Source organism: Diachasmimorpha longicaudata, chromosome 6 (assembly GCF_034640455.1).
Source record: "Diachasmimorpha longicaudata isolate KC_UGA_2023 chromosome 6, iyDiaLong2, whole genome shotgun sequence".
NCBI lineage: Eukaryota > Metazoa > Arthropoda > Insecta > Hymenoptera > Braconidae > Diachasmimorpha > Diachasmimorpha longicaudata.
In genome coordinates, this window is record NC_087230.1 from 10,203,325 (window position 1) to 10,227,803 (window position 24,479).

Consider the following 24,479-nt stretch of genomic DNA (forward strand, 5'->3'; position numbering starts at 1 on the left):
CGCTAGCTAGGGAATTTGGGGGAGGGGGGGGGGGATTTTGGCCAGCCTGGAATGACTACATGTTTTGAAACTTCCAAATTGACAGTTGAAAGCAATTTGAAGGATTGGTAGATTTTTTATGCAGAATGGAAATGTTAAGGCCACTTGGCACATTGGCGTTATCCAAACAGACGTTAGATTTGCTTACTAAAAATGGATTCACGTACTTGGAGGACATCCTGAAAGCTCCAGGTATTCCCTAATTTCAATTTAAAAATACAACCATTGTCTGCGAACATTAGATGTGGGACAATCCATTGTATAAAAAATGGAAAATAAAATTAATTGATCCATTTAATTCCCATTCTTGATAATGGATAAGACTCAACAATACCTACAATTGAAAAACAACATTGTTCATGACTTTGAAAACCTGATCACCTAACCTTTCACCGCTATTTTCCTACTTAAATAATGATTCTGATAGAAGCGGCGAGAAGATTCGTAGGTGTGGATGAATTGATACAGACTTGTACACCTCCCACTGCCGTATCAGCCCTGGATCATTGGGCGGTGAGTCGGTTACCATATTATTGTGGGAAATAAACGAGAGAAAGACGCAAAATTTTTATGTCAAATGATTTATTGCTACTCTTAGGCAGAACTACTCTGTCAACGGGTCACAACATTCAGTAAAGCATTGGATGCACTCTTAGATGGTGGATTTCCCTGTGGAAGCATTACAGAGCTTTGTGGTGCACCAGGAACAGGAAAGACACAGATTTGGTATGCATATTACGTTATTCATAAGATGATTCAGAATCAATTCCTAATTATCTATCATTCAAGAGGAAATGAGAACGATTCTTCTTTTCAAATACGCGGAGAATTTGAATAAAACATGATTGGCCCCTCCGACTTTTCTTACTTCGCAGCGTAAAAAAATCTAAAATACTCATAGTTAAAAAAAATACGATTTTTCAGCAAACTTATCCTCAAATGTATCCGAAACTGCTAGAATCTACCCAACTATTTTACAAAAACTTCGTCCCCCCATCACTCTAAAAATTCTACATTCAACAAAAACAATCCCAAACCCAAAAATTCAAAAAAACCCATGATTTTCAGCTTCCAGCTCTGCATAACCGCTCAGTTATCTCAGGAAAGGGGTGGCCTAGATTCTAGAGTCTTGTTCATTGACACCAGGAACGGTTTCTCTGCTCGTCGTCTCCAGGGTAAGCACTTCAATCACAAACTATAGAATCTTCTCTCAGTGTCAGTCCCTCCATTCCATCCACCATCCCTGCGTCGGGTCTCTGTTCGCCTTTAAACCCCATAATGAATTGATTTTGATAATAAAACTCATCGTTCTCAAAGTCCCTGTAATGTCGGAGACTTCCAAACGGATTTTTCTCCTTCAGCACTCCCACCAGGCCCCCAGAACCCGTCAAAATCCTCTCGTAGTCCTTCTGGGCTTCCTCTTGAGTGTAAGATGTGACAATGAGAGGACACATCATTCCTCCGAGGATTTTTATTGTAGGAGCCCACGTGTCCCTCTTAGAATCGTACTCCACACACTCATGCACCCCGATATTATACCCAATGACGATATCAGGAGCCAGGAAGTCCTTTCCCTCGAAGAACTCGTGGTAAAACCTAGGTATTATTTTCACATCGAGTTTAACGTCCCTCTTCTTACACTCTCTGCATAAATAAGGAGTCATAGAAGGTACGTCAATGCTGTCGAGGTCGGGGCCAATGAAGACAAGCAGAATCTGCATCAGATTCGGCCTGAAGTGAAGGGCGATCTCGAAGGTGCTGGGGTCCTCCAGGTCAATTAGACTAGCCCCCACGACGTGAACAACCAATTTATCTTTAATCTCGTAATTAATTTTCTTGATTCCATACAAAAGACTCAAGGGTCTTGTGAACACCTCAGAGCTCGCGGACGTCTGGACGTTGTGGGGGAATGGTACGAAGTTCGGTCCACAGATCTTGATGAATTCGTTCATATCGTGGGGGAGTTCTGATGGGCTTAGATTTTCTGGAACGCCCGGAATGTCTCTTCTCAACATCGGAGAGAAGAACACGTCAGATGCCGCGCACTCTGTCATCTTCCTGCATCTCTCGGAGTGTTCCTCCTTCGACTGCACGTGACGAGGACAGAAACTGGTGCCTGGGCACACCTTGCAATCTATTAAATTATTGTGATCTGTTTCGAAGCAGGTGACACAGCGTTTAGGGAATTTCAGAACCTCTTCCTCCTGTTTATTCAACTTTCTTCCAAGTTTTAATTGTGCAATCAGCATGAGGCTCGTTTTCATCAGTGCCCAGGAGGCTTGGTTCCACTCTTCCCCGTCGTTTTTGAAGACCGAGGTTGATGTACCCCTTAACTGTGTTAGCACTTCGCAGAGATCCTTGTGCTTGGGGCTCTGAGGTTTTGAATCTTTTTCGCAAAATCCAACTGCTCGGCAACTGTTACAGTAGCTCAAGGGATACCCCTCACCCCAATTGCCACATTCATAGCAAGCGTTCGAGTAGAAAGAATTCCATTCCATTTTATGAGGGTTTCACTTCCTTGGAAGGGAGTCTGGAATTTTTTCGAGAATTCGGGAGGGCTTGATCAATTTGTGATGCGGGTTTTAATGATTTTTCAAGGGGGCACTGGCGTACCGGTTAAAAAATACAAGCACGATGAATTTGTAAACAATCGAATCTAACCTAACATCAGGTTTTATCACCTGACAGTTTAACCTAAAAAGTCCACGAGGGTAAACAACCAAGCATAAGATTGTGAAATGAACCCTCAGAATTAACTGTTAATAGATAAATATTCTATCACCTGACAATGGGAATTCGAGGGCTAACAACCTACATAGCCAACCGATCTGAGTATTTTTTCGAACCTCACGAATTGCAAAACACGTACCTGGTGATAGACGGTTGGAGTTTGAGCTCTCAGATCTACTGTAAAATAGCCAGATGCAACTGCACCTTTGGTGGTGACTACGATCAGTTTTCCCAAAGTGTGACCCAGTTCTTCCAGGATCTCCTGCGCTGCCAGGTGATCCCAATTGTCCTCCTCGATGGTGGTTGGGAGAACAAAAAAAAATTAACGGTTTATAAACGTGCTCGTGAGAGATTGTCGGCAGCTTCAAACTTCAGTCCTGCAGTGCAGAATACATTGAAGTATTTTCCGTTGATGCAGCCGGATGTCTTCAGGGATGTTCTCGTCACACTGGGAATTAAATTCGTAATGTGTCCCTTCGAAGCTGACGAGTGTATCGCAGCTGTCGCCAGGATTCTGAAAGCACCTGTTCTGAGCTATGATTCGGATTTTTATATTTATGGAGTGGAGTACATTCCTTTCACGACTCTGGACCCTTTCGTCATCAAGAAAAAATCAGGATACGCTAAGAGATGTAAAATATATCGAGTGGAGAAGCTTCTGAACAAATTCCGAGGCTTGGACGTGAGCCTCCTACCTTTGGCCTCAATCCTACTGGGAAATGACTACATTAAACGAAGTACCTTTAAGGATTTCTTTAGAAAATTCAAGTTGAAGAAGAGTAAAACCCAGAATGAACAACAGAGAAGGATTCAGACGATTTTCAACTGGCTTAGACATTATTCCCTGAACTCAGCAGTTGCTGCGGTTTTAAAGAGATTGAAGAAAAATCAGAGGAAAAGGGTTCTATACTCGATTGAACTGATTATTAATGGATATTCGACACTGGCAACATACATGATGGAGCCTCTGGGACTAACTGAGACATGTGCATCAGCCATCAGAGAGAATAAAAGCAAGGCTTTCAGATTCCAAGGGGATCTTGATAAGCTGGACGAGATGACAGACGAAGTCGATGATGAAGAGACTGAAGATGAAGATGAAGAGGAGATTGAGGAGGTTGATGAGATAGAAGAGGAGCCTGATCCACTTGCATCTGAAAAGTTCACATCGTCTGTACCGGAATGGTTTATCAAGAGCCACTTGGCCGGCAACTTTCCCACCTACTTCATCAACATGCTGACACACAATTTCTATATTCTCACTCCACAGATCGAGGACTTTACTCAACCCTCCTCCCATGAGATCAGTGTTCCGATCATCACAAAGATCTTCAGTTTTTTGTCTTCCTCCAAGGGAGAAGAGAATATTCTACAGTTGCTTGTGAGAGAGCGAAATCAATTTGCCAAACGATTCATCGCGGTTCCAAGGGCACCAGTGCCACTTCAAGATCTCAGAGAAGTCTCCTCGTTAGAGAGAAGAAAAATCATCGATGAAGTCTTGGGAATATCACAAGGTCAATTGGATGATTGTCCAGAGGGCTGGAGATTGTATTTAGGTTCGGTGATCTACTGGATGAGGCATGAAGCTCTTCCGGAAAGGAACAATATTCATCTGAATTGTGTGGTTGCATCCATGCTGTTCAGCATTATTGATGACAGAATTGGTTTTAGGAGATCAAAGAAGGCCTTTGAAAGGATGTTCTCTGAGGAGTTTGAGAGGATTAGAAATGAGAAGAGGCAGCAGAGTGAGGTAATTAAGCAAGGAGATGATGACTGCAGTTTGAGAGAGGCTATTGATGTAGTTGATAAGGAGGACTGCATTGTGGCTGCACAGTTCTATGTCAGCCATTTCGAAATGGACGAAAGACTGCGGTCTTTACCAAGAAAGTTTTGCATTGAAATTGTACATGGATTCGCGCAGTTGCAGAGTTGTTTGAGACATTTGATGCATTTAAATGCACTTTTAGGATATCCATATGTACATCCACGTCCTGCTGAGTTGTTTAATGGAACTCTCTTGTATAATTTGTATGCAAATTTGGCGAAAAGAAATGATGCGCAGGTTTATCTGGAGGGAAAACTGCAGAACGCTCCTAGACTTTTCAGGGTCTTTCAAGGGCTATATAAAATTGTTGAGAATTGTTTGGGAGAGATTAGGGAAGAGAAGATCAAGAGCAAGAGGAAGCGAACTAGAAATAGAAAGAGAGAGAGACCAGATTCGGATAATGAATTTTTTAGTGTTGATAGCGATCTGGAGAGCTCCGAGATGGGGCTTTTTTATGATCCTAGAAATCCTTTTTCTGTACTTGCTGCGTCTTAAAGATATATGAGAGGCACTCGTAATAGAAGCACCAGTTTTTTGTGCCTCTTGTTTGATAATTCTGAGCCCTATATTTATGTGTGGAATGGAGGCTAATTGTGTAAATTGTTTATTTTTTCAATGAATAAACTGTAAATTTATAAGTATAACCTTTTTTAATTTATCACCAAGTTTGTGTTCAATTAATTTTTAGATGTCATTGAAGGATGTCAAAGCGATTTCCCAGATTTAAAGACTAAACTGAAGGATTTTCTAGCAGGCATTACCCTTGTTTCCATTCTCACAGCTCAGGAATTATTCTCGACTGTCGGAAACCTGAGGGAGTATTTACGGAAGAACCATCAACTTCGAGTTATTATTATCGATAGTCTGTCCCTACCTGTATTGTGCTCTATAGAAAATACCGTTGTGAGATACAAGTTCTACGTTAAAATTTTCGACGAACTGCAGAAAGTAGCTTCAGAGTATAAAATCGCGGTAATTTGATTTCAGATCCTCTCAGTAGCTTCGTCTATATGAGATAAATGTTTGCTGCATTGAATTTCAGGTAGTAATCGTTGATGAATTGATCACCCAATTGGATGCAAAGGGAAATATTGGCTTTGACAGCGGTGGCGGGCAGACGGTGGCTTATCGCTGCCAGAGGAGGCTAATGTTGGCTCGTCTCAATGATACGACATTCGCAGCGAAAATTATAAAGTCACCGGTCCAGCCACAGAGATCAAAAACTTTTCAGGTCAATTGTGGGCTACAATCTAACTGGCCCACTCCACATTTTATGTGAAAGACATTTAATAGTTTTCTACTGCATTTCCATTTAAAATTCACAAACAAATTTTATTGATAGATAAGATTATTATTAAGCAAATCAAATATTTGAATAATCCTACTAATTTTCAGATAACTGCTAATGGGATCAGGAATTGACTAAAGTCTAAATCTTTCAAAATTTCTCAAAAATGCCCGCCATCTCCTCCCCTTGTTTGTCGATGTCGACCGAGAGTAATGAGAGTTCGCCTTTAAAAAAAACCGTCTGCTCCGAAAGGATCCCGAAATGATCTAATAGCTGACTGGACACGAAAAGGGAAAAGTGTATTGTAATTCTAACAAGAAGTGCATTGTCCATACTTTGTTACATTCGCACATGTTAAAATATCAATAAAGTGTACGGTATATTATTACTTGACTATTGGGGGGAAAGGTTAAGGGTACAACGGATATGCCTGACCCAGACAAAGGTTACTTTTAAGTTGAATCAATCAATAATTACAAATAAATCTTGATGTTTGAAGTAGTTTCTCGATTTTGAACTGTGCTATCGTGCCTTATTTCGAGTGCTTGGCTTCAATTCATTTGCCTGGGAGGTTATCCTGTCGATTCTCTGTCTCTAAATCGAGTCTGTTGAATTCTGTTACATTTGTATTGCACAATTCAGACAGTTTTTCGGTTGTTTTTATTATTTACTTCATTTTAATCTGAGTATTCCGCCTTTTAAAAGAAAAAAATAGGGTTCAGTAGTTAAACATTCGCATTAAACTATGAAATGTTTATGTTTTGATATTTATTTTTGGTGATGGCAGTGACAATGTCGAAAACAGCGGTATTTAATGGTGATGCTGATGGATTTTATGATCCTAACTTCACCATGGACATAAACAGAAAAATGAGGGTACCAAAGAGTATAAGAGTCAGTGGTGATTATTCGGATGACGATACAAGCACCAATGGCTCGGGTACCTGGAATCCACCGGTGCAGAATGAGAAGTTCGATATGCACGTACCTGACAGGATTCTCGTTGTTGGTGAGTGATGGATTGAAAAAAATATTTAGACGAAAATTAATTACTTCGGAGTTTTTACTCTGCATACATTGCTAATCAATTGATTAATTATTTGTATATTTTTTTCTCAAACAATGAAAAAAACACCGGTCAACGTAATAATCATAATTTAATAATAATGATCATAATAAATTCTCTGTGTACACTAGTTCCATGTATTTTTCATAGGTCAAGATCAACACGTAGGTATGAAAGCACCTCCAATTGAGATGGCCCTCGAGAAATCAGTGACACAGCCCATAACTCATGGAATGGTGAGAGTACAGGTCTGTGTGAGCTTGCTTACCTCATTAATCTTAATTATCCTGTCTTTACTGATATCCGTGGTTAATGCGTGAAATTTGAGTGTTTATTCGTATTTTCCCACCATGAATTTACAGCAAAAATTTTCGTATTTCCACGATTTACAGACTCCACCGAGGGTTTTAACTCTTGGTGACCACTTCTTTCCAACTGCTGACGATGATGATTTGGAGAATTTTGGAAGTACCTCTGAACAAAATAATGCTTTTTCGACACCCCCAACTTACGTTAATCAGACACAAATAGCCCGACGTGCAGCAAGGTAAAATTAAATATTATATAAAGTTATAAAAAAATTTCAATATTCATCAAATATTCGATTGATGGCCATTTAAAGGGAGCAAACCCCAATCTATAGTTCCTTGGACGTCTCTCTTCCTCCAAGCGAAGAGATCCAACATCTTCGTCGTCAAGTCGGTAAACTTAATCGTCGCGTGATGGCAGTCGAATTGGAGATGGCCCAGCGTCAGCAACGCGAGAAAATTCTATACGCCATTACAATCGCATACTTATTCTTGAAAGCATTCAATTGGATCAGTAGAAACTAAATTCACATCCTGAAAAGTTCTCAAGTCCTTTTTCAAGCATTTTGGACGCTAAGTACTGTTCCCAAGAGCAAAAGATCAGCCGAAAGTCGTGAAAAAAATGCCAATTAATTGAAAATAATATTTAATATATTTGTTCATCATTCGAAGGACCGTATGAATTTAAATTAGCGACCATTGTTCTAATCATTCAAGTAGGAATGAATTTTTTTGTCTCCTTTAAATTTTCTTTACAATGGGTGACGAAGTGAGATGTCCTAAAAGAATAGACGTAACGAGACGGTATAATTAGAGAGAAACATATGAGGTGATAAAGTAATGACATGTCAAGAGAAATATGAAAATTAATTAATTCACCTATGAACACGATTTACGTAAAGTAAAATTACAAATATGGGGATACGAATGAAGTATTTAATTCGACCCGAAGTGTATGAAAACACTAAAGTAGATATCATAGATCTAGTTGATAGATTTTTTGAAGGAAAACGCTGATTAGCAAGTTATTTCAATTCGAACCATGAATACTTAAGTGCGGCGACTATTTCTTCATCTCGCTATTTTTTAGTTAAAATAAACTGTCGTCGATAGCATATAAGTTTTATTATATGCTCGTATAATCCAAGTTCATAAGCAACATAACGTGAGATGCGATCGCATCAGTCAAGATTCTACCGATTAAAATGCATTGAAAGCAGATGCTTGAGCGACTGGCATTAATTTTTTTTTTTAATTGAACATTTGTATAATTTACATTACAATTAATATTGAAATCTATTTTTTCCCAGTCAAAGTCAAGAAAGAAATAGACGATGATCGTATTTCATCTGCACGAATTAAATTTTTTTGTTTTAATTAGCCACACAATACAATCTATTCGAATTTTTTGACATTGATTTCTTCTTGATTACCATGTAGAGAGGGAATAATGGTGAAATTCTAAATGAAATGATGTTTATTATAAATTTCTTGCAAACGAGATTAGGCGTCTGTACGTTATTGTATATTTTTATTACATGGTATATAAGGATTGAATAAATGATTCTCTAAATGAAGTTTATGTTTTTATTTTGCTATTACTCCAATCCAACGGAGATACCAAAAGGTAATTGTTGAAAATAAAGGGACAAATAATTTTCCCTTTCCCTTTCCTTTTCCCTATTTACATACGAATGTCTAGGGATAAATATTTCCTAGCACAGGTGGCGTTGTTGATGTTCTATCGGTATAGTAGTGTGGAAATGTCACCATGTAAGATATTTGATTCTCCGAAATTCATACTTATCGTTTACCACGCTAAAACATCAGTTTCCCGCCAGAAAATTGCACACAGTAATGCATTGAACCTTCGGTATTACCGTGCATTTAAGTTATTCCTAAATGTGAATGTGAAAAGACTTCCTGATTCTCTCCGTGGTTAGATTCAAAACGTTTGTGTGTGGGATATAAATAATTTTTTATCTATCCCTATCCTGTTTACAAATCAACAGAAACCTTAGCGAAAGGGAGGTTATAAACTGAAAGAAATGGAAAACGATAGTCGTAAGTATAAACTACCCTCATTTCAGTATCACAGTATCAGAAATTAATAAATTAATTTGATGTTATATAAATTTTTTCTTCAAGCCTCTGAATCTCATGAAATTAGTTGCCTTTACTCCGCTAGTACAAATAAATGTATACCTCATTAACTTCAACAGTAAATCCAAATTGTTTCCTGCGGAATCCTATGACAAAAACTCAACGTAGAATTTTCTCCATTAAATCCTTGCCCCTTTTACTAATCTTTTTTCATTATCTCCACCCAACCTAGCGTCATCGTCGTCACGCTCCCGCCGCGAGAAGAAAGATAAATTCGGTCGCTTAGCTGCTCTGCAAAAGCTCAAAAATCTCAGAGGTTCAAAACACAAATATGAAGTTGAAGAAATCGATAACGTCTACGATTTGGTAGACGATAAAAATTTCGCAAAAACCGTGGTGGAACGTCAGCAGGACGATTGGATCGTTGACGACGGTGGTGGTGCTGGTGGTTACGTTGAGGACGGTCGGGAGATATTCGACGATGACCTGGACGACGAAAGTATCCAGAAAGCTACGAAGAGTTCTCTATCAGGACCCAAAAAACGCAAGCACAATGAAACTAAGACTAAAGGGAGCATTCTCAACATGCTCCAGAACATGTCCTCTAAAAAAACCGAAGCTAAGGGCAACAACGACGACGACATTCTGGGTTCCATGCTGAAAGAGCTAGAAAACAAAAAGCCCTCAACGCCAAAATCCTCTTCTAACAGATTTGCTGCACCGAAAACCAACCCCAAGACAAAAATCAGAGAGAAAACGACATCTGAAGAGGAGGAGGACGCTATCATTGATTTCCCTACGTCTAGGAAAACCCAGAGACTCGAAGAATCCCAGAGTACAGTCTCACAAGCCCTCAGGGAAGAAATCAAAACTGAAAGTACTTCACCAAGACTCAAAAATGGAAATCCTAAAGAAGGAAAATACCCAGAGAAAGAATCCTCTCCCGTTTCTGACTCCAAGGATCTGAACCCATTACAGCCAGAGTCAGAAGCCCTCACGTCCCAAGCAACTGACGAATTATACTCCCAATACACTGCGGAATTCCCCGAAGATGATTTCGAGTGCCCCGATGTATCCCTCATGCCCTCAGCAACCATTCCCTCGACACAACTCCTACAATCCACCGAAAGCTCCCAGAAAGCAAAGATGGATATCACAGATGACGAGGACATAGACAATCTTCTGAGCAATATGGAGATGCTGGATCACTGGAACTTGGAGGCCGATAAGCTTCCGCACACAGCTATCCAAGACCCATCAGGAAAGATTTCAGAGGATTTGTCAAAAGTGGTAACAACAAACTCCTCAGGAGACTCGATTCTCAAATTTTTCTGGTTGGATGCCTCTGAAGATCCGTATCGTCAGCCAGGGGTAGTCCACCTCTTTGGTAAAGTCCACTTGGAGTCAAGCAACACTTACGTTTCCTGCTGTGTCACAGTCAAGAATATTCCCCGGAGGATCTACGTCCTTCCCAGGGAGACACTCAGCAGTGGTGAACCAAACTCGATGATGAATGTCTACACGGAGTTCAACGACTATGCGACTCGCCAGAGAATCTCGGAATTTCGCACGCAAACGGTAAAGAAAAATTATGCATTCGAGATCGAGGGGATTCCAGTAGAGTCTGACTATTTGGAGGTGCGTTACCCCGCGTCATATTCACCGATTCCATCCGACTATACTGGGAAAACTATTGAGCACATTTTTGGCAGCTCTGTAAATGCTTTGGAGCTGTTGTTGATCGAGAGAGACATCAAGGGCCCCTGTTGGCTGGAAATAAAGAATCCCATTGTTGTGGAGGGCCTTGCGACCTGGTGCAAGCTCCAGGTAAACTGCCTTAAGATGGAGAATATATCTGTTCACAAGGATGATGATGGACGGAAGCTATCAATCCCCCCGATGACAGTCACGACGCTCAACATCAGAACTTCTTTGAATGCTAAAGAACAGACGAATGAAATAGCCATGATTTCCGTTCTGAGTCATGACGACTTTCAAATCGACAAGGCAGCCCCGAAGCCTGCTTTCCAGCAACATTACTGCTTTATAACACATCCAAAGAGTACTCCTTGGCCACTGTATGCAGTGGACAAGCTTAAAAAATGCCAGAGTACGCATGTCATTGTCTGTGAGAGCGAGTCCGAATTGCTGGAAAAATTTCTAGATAAAATTCAGGGAATCGACCCAGATATCCTCATAGGCTATGACTGTGGCTTTCAATTCGACGTCCTCACACGAAGACTGGTAACTCTGAAGGTGAAAAATCCCAGTAGAACCAGCAAACTTAAGAGGAATCTTCTGCCTTTCCTCAAAGGAAAGATAATGCTTCAACAGATATTTTGTGGTCGTCCAATTTGCGATCTCCAGATTTGCGCCAAGGAAGTCAATCTCAAGGTTCGTAACTACAATCTGGATACCCTCTGCTCGACAGTGCTCAACACCAAGGAGAATTTCATAAAGGAGATTAAACCCAGTAACTGTCCTCAGTTCTACTCGTCCCCGGAAAAAATCTTGGGGCTCGTTAAAATCGTGATGACAGAAATCTCGTACATCCTGAACCTCATCTGCGAAATGAATATAATACCGCTGGCATTACAGATAACGTCGATCGCTGGTAATGTTCTCTCAAGGACCTTATCCGCCGGAAGGGCGGAAAGGAATGAATTTCTCCTACTGCATGCGTTCTTCAAAAAGGGCTACATCACTCCCGATAAGAGAGCGTTCAACAAGAAGAATGAGGATAGCACGAAGAAGAAGGCTGCCTACGCGGGGGGACTAGTCCTCGAGCCGAAGAAGGGTTTCTACGACAACCTCATTCTCCTCATGGATTTCAATTCTCTCTATCCCAGCATTATTCAGGAGTACAATTTGTGTTTCACGACTATTCCCGGGGTTTGCTACACCGAATTAACAGATGCTGATCTCCCTGGGCGAGACGTTCAGACCGGAGTGATACCCACAGAAATCAGAAAACTCGTGGAGAGTCGCAGTGAAGTGAAAAAACTCATGAAAACCCCTAACTTATCGCCTGAGCTGAAGCTTCAGTACAATATCAGACAACTTGCCCTGAAGCTGACTGCCAATTCGATGTACGGATGCCTTGGAGCGGCTCACTGTCGATTTTACGCTAAACATCTTGCTGCTTTGGTGACAGCCAAAGGCCGGGAGATCCTTCAGAATACGAAGATTCTGGTAGAAAAGCTCAATTATGACGTTGTCTATGGGGACACCGACTCTATAATGATTAAAAGCAATATTTCGAATTATGATGAGGCATTTGGAGTCGCTAAGAAAATCAAGCAGGAGGTGAATAAAGCGTACAAGAAGATTGAATTGGATATTGATGGGGTATTCAGGTATATGCTACTGTTGAATAAGAAGAAATATGCTGCGGTATTGATGAGCAAGACCACAAGTGGCAAGCTGGAGTACCAGACTGAATTGAAGGGCTTGGACATTGTGAGGAGGGACTGGTGTCAGCTGGCTTGCGAGGTCGGAAAACATGTAATTGATCAAATATTTACGGAGTTGAGTATTGAAGAGAAGACCGCCAAGGTTCGAGAGTATCTCGAGAAGATTGCCGCCAACTTGAGAAACCAAAGCATCCCCTTGTCATCCCTAGTAATAACCAAACAACTGTCAAAAGACCCAAAAGACTATCCTCAGAAGAATCAGCCTCATGTGGCCGTAGCCCTGAGACTGAACAAACAGGGCGGAAGAATGTGGAAGGCAGGTGACACTGTGCCCTACATTATCTGTCTGGACGGTACAAGCCACTCGCCAATTGAAAGGGCATACCACATTGACGAATACAAGAAGAGTGAAAACTTAACCCTGGACATCGACTACTACATCATGAATCAGATAATCGCTGTTCTCCAACGAATCTGCACACCAATTCCAGAATTGGACGGGGGATTTTTGGCAGAGTGTCTCGGAGTCGCTGATAAATACAAGCCCGTAGTGAGTTCCTCGTTGTATGGAGGAGAGCAGTCAAATAGTATCACCACTTACACCCCTAAAGTTTCGAGGTTTGAGAAGTGCGAGCCTTTTGTCTTTAAGTGTAAAGACTGTGGGACTGAAAATGAAATTAAAAAGTTTATGAAAACAGTGGGTAGGAGAGAGGTGCCTGCTCTGGTCGCCTGTACCTTGGAAACTTGTAAATCTCCTCCCTGGAGACACGTTAAAGCTGTGCAGAATTATCTGCAGATGGAGATCAGAAGATTTGTGAACAAGTATTACCAACAGGAGCTTCAATGTGACAATTCAGAGTGCAATTATACTGGGGATGCTTTGCAGCTGGGGTGCTCTGATGAAGTCACGAACAGACCCATCTGCCCCATGTGTTTTGAGGGGGAGTTGGTCAGGGAGGTTACTGAGACCATGCTATACGAGCAGTTTAATTTCTACATGGATTGTTTCGACTTTGCAAGGCATGGGAAAGACCTGGAAACACCTGTCACGCCTGAAGTCATTGCTGCATATGACAGGCTAAAGCAGTTTGTGGAGAAGTACCTCAGGAAGAATGCATATTCTATTGTCGATCTCAATAAAGTCTTCCTGTGCATCCGGCAGGGTCATCAGGGGAAGGACGTCAAGAAGAAGAGTTAGAGTTGCTGGTATTGGGGGTATGGTGAGGTTTTTCGTAATTAACGTTATTATTATTATTATTATTATTATTATTGCTATCGAAAAATTAGAGATCTCAATTATATTTTCCTGAGCATTAGACCGGGTAAAATTGTGAAGATTAGGGGAATACGCATTTTTATCCAAAGCAGGAATAATAAATATTGGAGGAGGGGATCTTCCGTGATTGTTCTATATTCGTAATAAAGCCGATTTTTTATAAAGGGCGTGCTAGTTTATTCAATAAAATAAAGCAATCATTTAAAAAATTGTGGAGCTAGATAATTTATCACAAGAGGTATTTAAAACATGAGTAAACAATAACAAACCATATTTTTGATAGACATAATTTTTTTCTCAAAAAGAAAACAAGCAGAGCTGAAAAAGAAACAAATTTTCAAGCCATTGTCCATTGAATTCGGGAAATTTTTTCAGGTGCACATATAACAAAAACATAGAAAACTTACATTTGAACGATTATAATACCTCCATTTAGAAATAAAAATGTATTTTGTTCTTACCAGAATGAACAAATTAGAATTTTATACATGTGGTAAACCATGCTTACCACTCAATATTTATAATTATACGAGCTTATGTTTCATAAGTTTCTCATTCATTGAAAATTCATCAAAAACAAATTCAGGAAGATCTGACGCTGTCACATTACTTCCGATAATTGTGATCATCGTACTAGTTTTTGATAGTTACATTAGTACTCATTATTTTATTTGCGTCACAATTGCAAAGTCAAATGATCCAAATTGTCGAATAACATTCTAATTCCCATGAGCTATTAAATTCTCTATTTTGGTAGAATTGATTCATTCTCACTGACATTGGGAACAGCGTAGAAATTATAAGGTACATTCGGCGTTAGAAAATTTTGTATCGCGACTGGTACTGCATTGAAATAAGTAGCATTTTTATCACGAAAAAATGTGCCAGTCTGTATTGCTGCCGGTGTTTCAGTCTGAAACGTTTCTTCAGTCGTAACAGGGACAGCCTCGAGGATTATCGACTGAGTGGAGTTCTCAGCGATTATTTCTGTCACCTGGAAATAATCAAATTAATAGATCTCTTTATTCATTTATGATAATGATTTTTTATAAATCTCAAAATGAAAAATCACCTCAATATTGGATGCTCCCTCAGTGCCCTGTGTCCCACCCACCTCCTGCTCCAGTCTTTGTTCCTGCGTCTGACTGTGCCCCATACGTTTCGTATGGGAAGTATTAATTCCATGCCTCCTCTTCATATGTTTATTATAATTCGGCCAATTAGTGAAATGATGCTGGCATTCGAGACAGCTGTAGGGTCTCTCTCCAGTATGCTGTCTTCTGTGAGTGGTGAGTATCCCCTTGAATCTGAATGACTTTCCACAGAATTCACAGGTGAATGGCATAGCTCCAGTGTGTATCCTATGATGTTCCCTGAGGGTACCCTTCTCCCTAAAAGTCCTACCACAGACAGCGCACTGATGCGGTTTATCTCCAGTATGAACAGTTTCATGTTTCTTCAGTTGAAGAGGAGTCTTAAAGGCCTTCGAACACTGCGAGCAGTTGTAAGGTTTATCAGCAGAATGGGTCAGGAAATGTGCTTCGAGATTTCCCTTCTGAATAAAGCTCTTCCCACACTGATCACACGTGAAGTTCCTCACACCAGAATGAATCCTCTTGTGAGTGACGAGATTTGGTTTAGTCGAGAATCTCTTGCCGCATTGATCGCAAGGAAATCGGTTTTTCATGTTCTCGGGGAGATGACATCGACCATGAATGTAGAGCGCACTCTGCTGTCGAAAGCTCTTGCCGCACGTCTGGCAGATGTGCGGCCTCTCGTCACTGTGAATTGCTCTGTGGGACTCTAGTACCTTTTTATGAACAAAAGTTTTGCCGCAATCTTGGCAGGTGAATTTTGATTTATTTTTATGCCTCCTCACGTGACTCAAGAACGCCTGGTATTTATCAAAGATCTTGCAACACTGGACGCACATGTACTTGGCCTCCTGATTATGAATTACCCTGTGGTGCTGCTCCAGGGACTCCAACGAGGCTAATTTATCATTACAGTCTGTGCATAACCAAGGGTATCTATCCAGTGTTCTGCCTCGTGTCTTTGCTTTTGGGTAGTCGTCTATTCTCGAGTCAATCATCTCTCTGTCAGATTCGGTTCCAGTCATATAGTTGTCAGGGATCCTCATGTCTTCGGTTTCAGAGCCTGAGGGGATTGGGCTGGATGGCTTCTTCACTCGCCTCCTGACCTGTTTGATGCTTTGCTTGAGTGAGATTTTTTTTTCTTTTGGAGAGTCCATTTTCTCCGCTGGCACCAGGGGAGTGTATTTATGGTCAACTTCGGGAAGGCCGTTCTGCTCGTTGTCAGTTAGGTAGTTCGGGTCTAACTCCTCCCCTGGGATGTAGTCGTCACCGAGGTCGGTGATTTCGTCCTCCGTTTTGTTCGAACACTCGATTATCTTTTCCACATGATCGATGTCCGGGCTAGAGGTGTCGGGCAGGGGCTTGATGTCGATTAGGAGCTGGCGAAGAGAGATCTGCGCCTGGTGGGTCCTCTCGTAGAAGAGGGTGCATTGATTCAAGAGGTCGTAACAGTCGATGCAGATGGAGAGGGGGAGATTGTCAGATGTGATGACCTACAAGGCATTGGGGATAAAGAAATTTCGATAATCAATTTTACAGGGCCCCAGATAGTATACACATTATCATTATTTGATTCATAACAATGAATAACGAACGGAGAAAACACAGTTCCAAATTTATTTCCGACAGAAGGGGGTTTATTACCTCCTGATGAGGAAACGACGAGAGAGCCTACGTCAGAAATTTATGTAGCCACAAATCACTTGTCTTCGTAATGGGCGGACACCGAAAAACATATTAATGAAAAGCAAAATGGAGGATCATCTTAATTGAATAATCAGGATAGATAAAGTTGATCCATTTAACTCACGACAGGACTTGACGAGAAATCATTGGGTATAATTTTAGAGGCGATAGTCAATTGTAATTTTGTTACAATAATGTCGACCTTATGAAATACCAAGATTTCAAACAGCGATGAACGAGGAATTTGTTCTTCAGTCTGCCACCAAATTAAAGGGAGTGGAAGTATGTCCGGGACAGACATCACAGCATTGAACTTCATTTCCCATTTTTTTAAATTTTTGAAGAATTCATCATTCATTAAAATGTCAGGGTCTGGAGAAAGTGAAATATGATGAATGTCATCTAATTTCTTCAATTTTCCAATCATTGTTTTTATAAAAGGGAAATCATTTGAATTTTAACAAATGGTAATAACTCAATAGCTAGTAAGCTACTTCATCACTGAAATGAATGAACTCGAACTATCAATTCATCTTTTCAGAATAAGTTACATCATTCAAATTCACTTCTAATTTGTAGCAACACTTTCTCCTTCGTACCTTGCCAATAGAAATTTGAACAATGACTTGGCGCACGCAGTGGAATGTAAAGTATTCCAAGAATCTCATACCAAAATGCAAAGAAGGATCAGAAAAAATTCTAAAATCATTTTACATGAATTGGCCTTATTCTGAATGCCTCAAGTTAGGTAAGAATTTTCCAATCGAGGTACTCGAAGCTGACACAACCAACTTAACACGCTTGGATTTCATAAAAAGATCTCGAAAGTGCTATCTCTTTTCCCACTTCTCAGAAATCGAAAAAATTATCAAATTTTTTTTTTCATAAATGTGAAGAGTAGTTAATCAAGGTAATAACGTCAATAGTAATGATGAGAAAATGCTAGAACGATCAGGTGATCCTCAAGATGACCCTCATACTCTCCGCTAACACATCCTCGAGCCGCACCTCAATTTATTGGAGTGCCAATTGTTTAAATAATGATAAATACTCCGCACTCACCTGTAGATGAAGAAACTTGATAATTTTCTCTTCAAGCGCTAGTCTGAGCCCCTCAGGATCATAAATACCGATGACTTTGCTTTTGGATTCCGCACACAGCCGGCATAATTCAGTGTTTGCCATCGTTGGACCCTTTAGGTCAGTCAATGTCTAATTTAATGTGTCATTATAACTAATAGGCCCTTGACTACTTGATGAACACGTCTTGAGTGATCAACCTTGGGTTTTAATTTATAAACAATGGGATGGGAAAAACAAGGGACGCTAAAACCCAACGGACATGTTAGATTGTGTTTTTGTGGGGGCATTCTCATGTGCGAACGACACAGGAGAGCGCGAAATTTTGAATAGATTTGGCGGATAGGCGAAAATAACGTACAAAATTGTTAACAGTTTTTTTACAAAACGGAGATAGATGTAAAACTATATACAATACAATTTTTAATCGAGCATTAAAGCCAACAGAAAGGTTATTAATACCTCATATTAAATAAGAAAACATCTCAATAGCAAAGTGTTAATTTTTTATCAATATCTCAGAACCCAAGAGAGCTAGGAAAGCTTTAGTAAAAAGCTTTACTTAATAAAATAAATGTACTTAGAAAATATACGCTATCTCCCTTAAATGTGTAGATATTGCTGAAAAACTCGAAGGAGTGAGAGAGACTTATGCTAACTTCTTGTGGCTTACCACTTCGTTACTCATCTATCAGGATTAAAAATGATATTTATTAGTTTGATGGCATTATTACCATGACATTTTTCGAGGGATTACATCCTAGTTCTTGTATTGACTGACATTTCTGGGTGACCCACATGCCCCCATAGATATAATATTACTCAGTCAACATATAGAACGTTCTAACGGTACTAAATGAAGAGTTATTGAGTTTACGTTTTAACAATGGACATTGTCTTCGCCCTCGGTTTTATTAATTATGAATTTTCCATTTGATAATTAACCACCTGATTTGTGTTAGTGGTACAATGTGTTTATGCAACATGTGCTTCAATATCCACCACGAAAAACCGCTTTTCCAGCGGTGACGTTAAAAATATAAGCTTTCGGCAATTTTCAAGTTTCATAAGTGGAACGTGAACGAGAATTTTAGTCAACTCAACCTTTCGACTTCAAAGGAAGGCCTTACATATGAAAACAATTTGTAGAAAGAGTACCGCCGTCGCTAGATAATTTTATTGTTTTCTTTAAAAAAAATTATTATCATCACATTCACATTAATTAACATTGATCTGCATGAATTCAAATATTTTTGTTGATGTGAAGGAGTGAGTGAAAATAACACTCATTTAAAATGATTGCGTGATTTTGGGCGTGGAGTAAAAAGTGGTATACGTGATTGCCCGTTGATATTCGTTATTTCTTCAAATTTAAAAAGAACTCATTTTAAATTCAGTCTACACTCCGGCGAAAGTCATCGTGTTTTCTTACCTACACGTGCTCCTCAAGCTGAAGCAGCTTGAGATACGTTAAATAAATAAAGCAATACTGGAATACTTCGTTTCTCTATGCTCCAGTCACAATTGACCGCTGAGTCCTGATCCCCAAATGCTCCTGAAAAAACCAATGACTTTCCTGCGCTTTTCACCTACTTTCGTATTAATTCTTCGGCTCTTTTGGAATTTGCGACTTGTCCCTTTCAATCAGAACCAAATCCTATGTGAGCTCAAGGTATGGGAAAAAAAAAATAAAATATCCGAGCCAGCATTTTCGAGATGAACAGAACTCTGAGGAATTCAGTGGCATGTTAATCCGCTATTGTTGAGGTGGCGTGAAATTTATAAGGAAATAATTATCTTGAATTTGGCAACAGAGGTCTTTGGAGGGCTTGGGAAACAGAGGTACCTTGATTTTACCTCACCCCAAAATGCTCCTGAAACGTGGGTATCTTCGCCGCTGAAGATTGTGTATATATAGGGGTGCCCCAGCACGATGAGTCGCAGTTCTACAGTAAACGTTCTTAGGTGAGCATCTCAGAATTCATTACTTCTTTCAAACCATCATTTTTCTTTCTAACTATTGTTGTAATCTTCAAGTATTAGTTTTTCTCGATAAAGGAACATTTCATAATCATCTATTTTGATAAACTTTTTTGTATTCCATAATTTCATAATCTTTAAGACAATTTATTATTCATCGGGAACCCGATTGTTTATTGAAATATTACTTTTTCCGTTCACATTATTGTTGCCGGAAGTTGTCAAGTGAATGAAATCATATTGAGAATATTTTCTATGATGGAGAACTTGAGAGAAACTATTTCTTTCAACTATTTTCTTTAAAAAAAGTTATCAGCTGAGAGTACCAATTACATTCTCAGAAATTTTTTAACATTTCGCCAAGTGCCTAAAAAAAATTGTTTCATTGATTTTCAATCATTCGAACAGAAAGTCAATGGAACCTTAATTATCAATTATCATAATATCAAATAAAAATTACCAATACTTATAAGGAAATTAAATACGCTAAAATCCGACTTCCTTTTTTTCTCAATATTCACTCGTCAATTTATTTTCACATGGACGAAGTGGGCATAAGAGGAAAATTTTCCCCTGAATTTTGAAGTTTTCAACCCCGATTGAGAAGTAAGCCAGTAATAAACCGGTTCTGAAGAAAGTCGTTCAGGGGCTTCGACCGAGAAATGTTTTCGGTATACAGGCCCTACCAATATCGTCCATCACGCTACCCGATCGTTAGGCTCTTCAAAACGGCTGGGTACCGTTCGTTAGATCATCATCATGCAAATCTTTACCTTGCTCACCATGTAAATTATATAATTTACCAATGACTAATTAGTCATAATTCGTTTTTCAAATTTCATGAAGCCTTAAATTCATCAAGTCATAAGATGATTAAATTCAAAAAGAAGTTTGTTAAAATAAACAAGAACTATCAAATTTTCAGAGTCTCTAGGAGAGTGGAGAGAAATGAAATGTTGAGTTTTCCTAACCAGTCGAGAATCCCTATAATATCCGCAAATCAAATCCATCAAAAAGTCAACAATTATGATAATTAATTAGGATATATATTCAGCTGATTAATTAATTAATTAATTGGGATATATTAGAAAGTGAGAAGCGTTCAATAAAACTCAATTCCAGGTGAATCAGAGAAATAATGTTACGATTAATCGTCCTCGGGGCCCTGGCGACCCTCGTCACAGCCCAATTCCAGCCGCAGCCCTCGGGCAGAATTCTCGAGCCCCCGATTCCACAACTGTGCGCCCAAAGTAAGTATCAATCTTTTATTGTAAAAAATCTAACTATTATATTTCTCTTCAACAACGGACAAACAAATTAGACAGACCCGCATGCCACAGTCACGAATTACCGAAGAACCGCTTATCTAGAAAGTTAGCAAATTCCGGGTGGAATCCCCGAGGTTTCTTCCTCTAACAAATATTCAACTGTTGGATTTACTGGTCACGAATAATGACATTGACACTTTCACATTACCACTAAGTGAATACAACCTCCAGTGTTGCGGGCGTCAACGTCTAGAATTTCAATTCATCCGAGCCGTCAAATATTGAAAATCATTTGCAATTTCTAAATATTCTAATTTATTAGGCCCAGTCTTCGCTTGACAAACTCAATTCCAATTATATTTTGCACTCAATTTCTTGTTAAATTAAATGACGCAACGAATAATAATGAAAAGAAAGAATAACGAAATGAAAAGAGTGTAAACTAATTTTTGAAAAATCCTTGAGAGTAAAAAAGATGAAAATAAAACAAATGAATAAAATAGAATGAAAAACCTAAGATTCGTAGCAATCCCCATTATAGAGAAGGAATTGTCGCACAAAATAGCCCAAGAAGCGATAAAAAATCTCTTAAGGATAATCCCTGGATACATCAATTTCCATAATAATCGATAGAAATTTCTAACGGTTGAAAAAAATCGACAAATTAGCATGGAAAGTCCCTGCTAATGTCGAAATAGTTTTGAATGAAGAAAACAAACCTCCACGCGGATATGGGAAAGTCATCATTAGCATTTTAAACAGGCGGGTCGTGAATTTCATTGGATACCATGCCAATGTCTAGGTCGTTCCGAGCTCGCAAGTGTTGTGGGTCACGAGCCAGCATGACGAATAAACCGTGCCCCTCTCCTCCTCCTCCTCTTGCCACCGTGGAATTTCACAGGGCAATGGTTCACCATTACATGAGTTTCACCTTGTGGCATCTCTCATATTGGTGTCAATCCGTTTCGGCGGAATCAACCGAAACCGTTTGACTCGACTTCCGTTCGCCAATTAGAAGGACGCGTTTATGATTTTTTTTTTCATTTCCTCGGGAAACAAGTAGGGATACTTCTTCATCAGGAGAATAAAAATTATAATGTATGCAATATCTGTCACGACGAAAGTCTTTGAGCTCGACGATTGTTTTTCTCTATCGTCTATTTAATTGTAACGGAGCATGTTGGAGCAATTAATGTCGATGGCAAAACTAAAGTTGAGAAATTAATTAATAGGGGTATTGTGTATTTAAAGATCCTTAAACTAATCCGAAAGCTAATGGATAGATAAATAAATGAGTATTGCTCGATCAAATATGCTCGAGAAATAAATAATTATATGGAGCATTATTTCTCTCAATGTATAAGTAAAACAATCCTTGTTAAGGAAGCATCCACGAACGCTACAGCGGCAAGGGTTATTACTATTCCTGGGCAGAGCCAAGGACGGCAGGGCAAGAAGTCGACTGGATATCAGGTAGAAATTTCTGCAGGAAACGTTGTATGGATCTCGTTTCCCTCGAGACCTCCGCCGAGAACGAATTCATCAAGAGTCGCCTGGTTCAGAACAACGTAAAGTACATCTGGACGTCGGGACGTCTTTGCGACTTCAAGGGATGTGACAGGCCCGACCTCCAACCCCTAAATATCAACGGATGGTTTTGGACAGCTGAGCTGCAGAAACTCGCCCCAACCACCGATCGCAACCAGAACGATTGGTCGGAGAGCGGTGGTATTGGTAAACCTCAGCCTGATAATCGCGAGGCCATTCAGGGAGGAGCTCCTGAGAACTGTCTAGCTCTACTCAATCAATTCTATAACGATGGAGTTAACTGGCACGACGTAGCTTGTCACCACAAGAAACCGTGGGTCTGCGAGGAAAACGACTCGCTACTCAAATACGTTCGCTTCACCAATCCAAATATGCGTGTTTAATAAATTTAATTAATGGTCAACCGGTGAAAACAAGAGGTCGTGGGAAGTTTTATTAATCCCTCGTCGCTCACGTGATTTTTTTTCTTTTTATCATTAGTTAATTTCACATTATCATTTTTCCGATAATTTTATGGTAGTCATTCCTTAATTTTCTACTGCATCCTTCCATTTTCCTTTTTATAAGAACAACTTTTTTTGGAAAATCACGTGTGTGATGGAGGAGTAAGAGGGGAAAAGTTGAATTAATTATCAAAATTGAGTCTTCGCTGAATATTTTGTGAGTGAATATTTTTGTGGAAACATTTATTGGGGCAAACTTTGCACAGCAAACAACTCTTGATAGAGATATTTCTGATGTTGAGTTGGCAGATCCCGTTTTACTGATTCGTTACTGCTCATTTCGATTTTTAGAAGTGGATAATTTCAATGGGGCTATTGATAAGCGACTAAGTAACTTGTATAGACAGTATATTTATTGCGATCATTCTCAAGGCTTCCCGCGCTGTCAATTAATTACAAGAAAATGTCGAGAAGCAGAAAATATTGTTTTTCTTCGGTGTGTATTTTAATCAGTACTTCCCTTTTATTTCTATTTAAAAACTTTGATGAAAGACAAATTCTATTTGTATATGATGATAATAAAAAAAGTATTTACAAAAGATTGGGGACTTTTCTTGCAATCATTTTTTACCTTCTACCATTATTATGTGGTATCCAAATTTCGTTTTTACTGGGGGATCTGTGTAGATTGGATTGCTGAGGTTGGAGATTGGGAGGGCGAAAGCTGCATCTTGGAAGGGCCCCACCATGGCTCCTCGGGTCTGCCAACCAAGATCTCCCTGTAATGAAAAAAATTAAAACATTAAAACCTTGATTAATATATATGAGATTAACACTGAGACACATTGATAATACTTACACCGGAGCGCGCTTTATCTTCACTGTAATTAGCCGCAACTTCATTGAATTTCTGTCCAGCCTTCAGTTTCTCCAAAGCTTCCAAAATTTTGGACTGTTTTTCACACAGAATGTGCCTTACCTGGATCAATAAAAAAATAAAAATTTCCTTCATTCAATATTCAAAAATAATGGCCTTCCCCCAGAAGCAACGAAATACCTCTCACCTTGACAGCAGTTCCTCCCTTCTTCTCCCCCTTGCCCTTCTCCGCCTCGTCACCACCTTTAGATTTTCCACCCTTGGCTGCCCCCACATTTTTTTTAGGCGGCATTGGTCTGCTATCCCAACAATTAGACAAACAAAAACAATGTGTTTGTCACCCCTCAAATAATAATTTAAGGTTAAACTTTTTACCGCAATATTCCCCACACATGAGAACAGACACTAAAGTTACAAATATGCCACCTGCACTCGGAAAAATCAACTGTGTTCTC

The 24,479-nt window shown here is 39.6% G+C and overlaps 7 protein-coding genes across 14 annotated transcripts; 4 read left to right on the forward strand and 3 right to left on the reverse strand.

The window, feature by feature from the left end:
• Positions 1–39: 39 nt before the first annotated feature.
• Positions 40–6,267, forward strand: LOC135163842 (protein asteroid-like). 5 transcript variants are annotated; one of them, XM_064123700.1, is made up of 7 exons: positions 40–231; positions 470–552; positions 638–765; positions 1,108–1,214; positions 5,283–5,566; positions 5,637–5,869; positions 5,990–6,267. In XM_064123700.1, the coding sequence occupies exons 1-7, from the start codon at positions 126–128 to the stop codon at positions 5,991–5,993; spliced, it is 945 nt and encodes a 314-aa protein (XP_063979770.1). In that variant the 5' UTR covers positions 40–125; the 3' UTR covers positions 5,994–6,267. The 5 variants fall into 5 exon arrangements, with proteins under 5 accessions (XP_063979770.1, XP_063979769.1, XP_063979772.1 ...); XM_064123699.1 differs by having other exon boundaries at positions 41–231; positions 467–552; XM_064123702.1 differs by having other exon boundaries at positions 42–231; positions 467–552; positions 5,637–5,825; positions 6,010–6,267.
• Positions 605–2,561, reverse strand: LOC135163867 (uncharacterized). Its single transcript, XM_064123740.1, has one exon. It carries the CDS (start codon positions 2,535–2,537, stop codon positions 1,224–1,226), a length of 1,314 nt encoding a protein of 437 aa, XP_063979810.1. The 5' UTR covers positions 2,538–2,561; the 3' UTR covers positions 605–1,223.
• Positions 6,099–8,833, forward strand: LOC135163894 (transport and Golgi organization protein 11). 4 transcript variants are annotated; one of them, XM_064123795.1, is made up of 5 exons: positions 6,099–6,254; positions 6,670–6,891; positions 7,099–7,196; positions 7,341–7,495; positions 7,571–8,833. In XM_064123795.1, the coding sequence occupies exons 2-5, from the start codon at positions 6,675–6,677 to the stop codon at positions 7,779–7,781; spliced, it is 681 nt and encodes a 226-aa protein (XP_063979865.1). In that variant the 5' UTR covers positions 6,099–6,254; positions 6,670–6,674; the 3' UTR covers positions 7,782–8,833. The 4 variants fall into 4 exon arrangements, with proteins under 4 accessions (XP_063979865.1, XP_063979862.1, XP_063979864.1 ...); XM_064123792.1 differs by having other exon boundaries at positions 6,106–6,327; XM_064123794.1 differs by having other exon boundaries at positions 6,186–6,327; positions 7,592–8,833.
• Positions 8,834–9,059: 226 nt separating this feature from the next.
• Pola1 (DNA polymerase alpha subunit 1) lies at positions 9,060–14,212 on the forward strand. Its single transcript, XM_064123650.1, has 2 exons — positions 9,060–9,320; positions 9,592–14,212. Exons 1-2 carry the CDS (start codon positions 9,305–9,307, stop codon positions 13,968–13,970), a joined length of 4,395 nt encoding a protein of 1,464 aa, XP_063979720.1. The 5' UTR covers positions 9,060–9,304; the 3' UTR covers positions 13,971–14,212.
• A 107-nt stretch (positions 14,213–14,319) lies between these two features.
• Positions 14,320–18,192, reverse strand: LOC135163850 (zinc finger protein 689-like). The gene is made up of 3 exons (XM_064123714.1): positions 17,891–18,192; positions 15,121–16,635; positions 14,320–15,042 (listed from the first exon to the last, which is right to left on the reverse strand). The coding sequence occupies exons 1-3, from the start codon at positions 18,011–18,013 to the stop codon at positions 14,794–14,796; spliced, it is 1,887 nt and encodes a 628-aa protein (XP_063979784.1). The 5' UTR covers positions 18,014–18,192; the 3' UTR covers positions 14,320–14,793.
• A 1,378-nt stretch (positions 18,193–19,570) lies between these two features.
• Positions 19,571–23,746, forward strand: LOC135163896 (uncharacterized). The gene is made up of 3 exons (XM_064123797.1): positions 19,571–19,873; positions 21,011–21,138; positions 22,540–23,746. Exons 2-3 carry the CDS (start codon positions 21,027–21,029, stop codon positions 23,085–23,087), a joined length of 660 nt encoding a protein of 219 aa, XP_063979867.1. The 5' UTR covers positions 19,571–19,873; positions 21,011–21,026; the 3' UTR covers positions 23,088–23,746.
• LOC135163912 (peptidyl-prolyl cis-trans isomerase NIMA-interacting 4) lies at positions 23,647–24,468 on the reverse strand. Its single transcript, XM_064123816.1, has 3 exons — positions 24,212–24,468; positions 24,007–24,126; positions 23,647–23,926 (listed from the first exon to the last, which is right to left on the reverse strand). Exons 1-3 carry the CDS (start codon positions 24,314–24,316, stop codon positions 23,768–23,770), a joined length of 384 nt encoding a protein of 127 aa, XP_063979886.1. The 5' UTR covers positions 24,317–24,468; the 3' UTR covers positions 23,647–23,767.
• Between the last annotated feature and the right edge of the window lie 11 nt (positions 24,469–24,479).

Coding starts and splice junctions, on each gene's coding strand:
- LOC135163896 (XM_064123797.1), top strand. CDS start 21,027: ATGTTACGATTAATCGTCCTCGGGGCCCTGGCGACCCTCGTCACAGCC. Junction 21,139..22,539: donor TCCACAACTGTGCGCCCAAA/GTAAGTATCAAT, acceptor ATCCTTGTTAAG/GAAGCATCCACGAACGCTAC.
- LOC135163894 (XM_064123792.1), top strand. Junction 6,892..7,098: donor TGACAGGATTCTCGTTGTTG/GTGAGTGATGGA, acceptor TATTTTTCATAG/GTCAAGATCAACACGTAGGT. Junction 7,496..7,570: donor ATAGCCCGACGTGCAGCAAG/GTAAAATTAAAT, acceptor GGCCATTTAAAG/GGAGCAAACCCCAATCTATA.
- LOC135163912 (XM_064123816.1), bottom strand. CDS start 24,316: ATGCCGCCTAAAAAAAATGTGGGGGCAGCCAAGGGTGGAAAATCTAAA. Junction 24,127..24,211: donor AGGGAGGAACTGCTGTCAAG/GTGAGAGGTATT, acceptor TTATTGATCCAG/GTAAGGCACATTCTGTGTGA. Junction 23,927..24,006: donor AAGATAAAGCGCGCTCCGGT/GTAAGTATTATC, acceptor TTTTCATTACAG/GGAGATCTTGGTTGGCAGAC.
- LOC135163867 (XM_064123740.1), bottom strand. CDS start 2,537: ATGGAATGGAATTCTTTCTACTCGAACGCTTGCTATGAATGTGGCAAT.
- LOC135163842 (XM_064123698.1), top strand. CDS start 2,828: ATGGGAATTCGAGGGCTAACAACCTACATAGCCAACCGATCTGAGTAT.
- LOC135163850 (XM_064123714.1), bottom strand. CDS start 18,013: ATGGCAAACACTGAATTATGCCGGCTGTGTGCGGAATCCAAAAGCAAA. Junction 16,636..17,890: donor TCAAGTTTCTTCATCTACAG/GTGAGTGCGGAG, acceptor AATGCCTTGTAG/GTCATCACATCTGACAATCT. Junction 15,043..15,120: donor AGGGAGCATCCAATATTGAG/GTGATTTTTCAT, acceptor GATTATTTCCAG/GTGACAGAAATAATCGCTGA.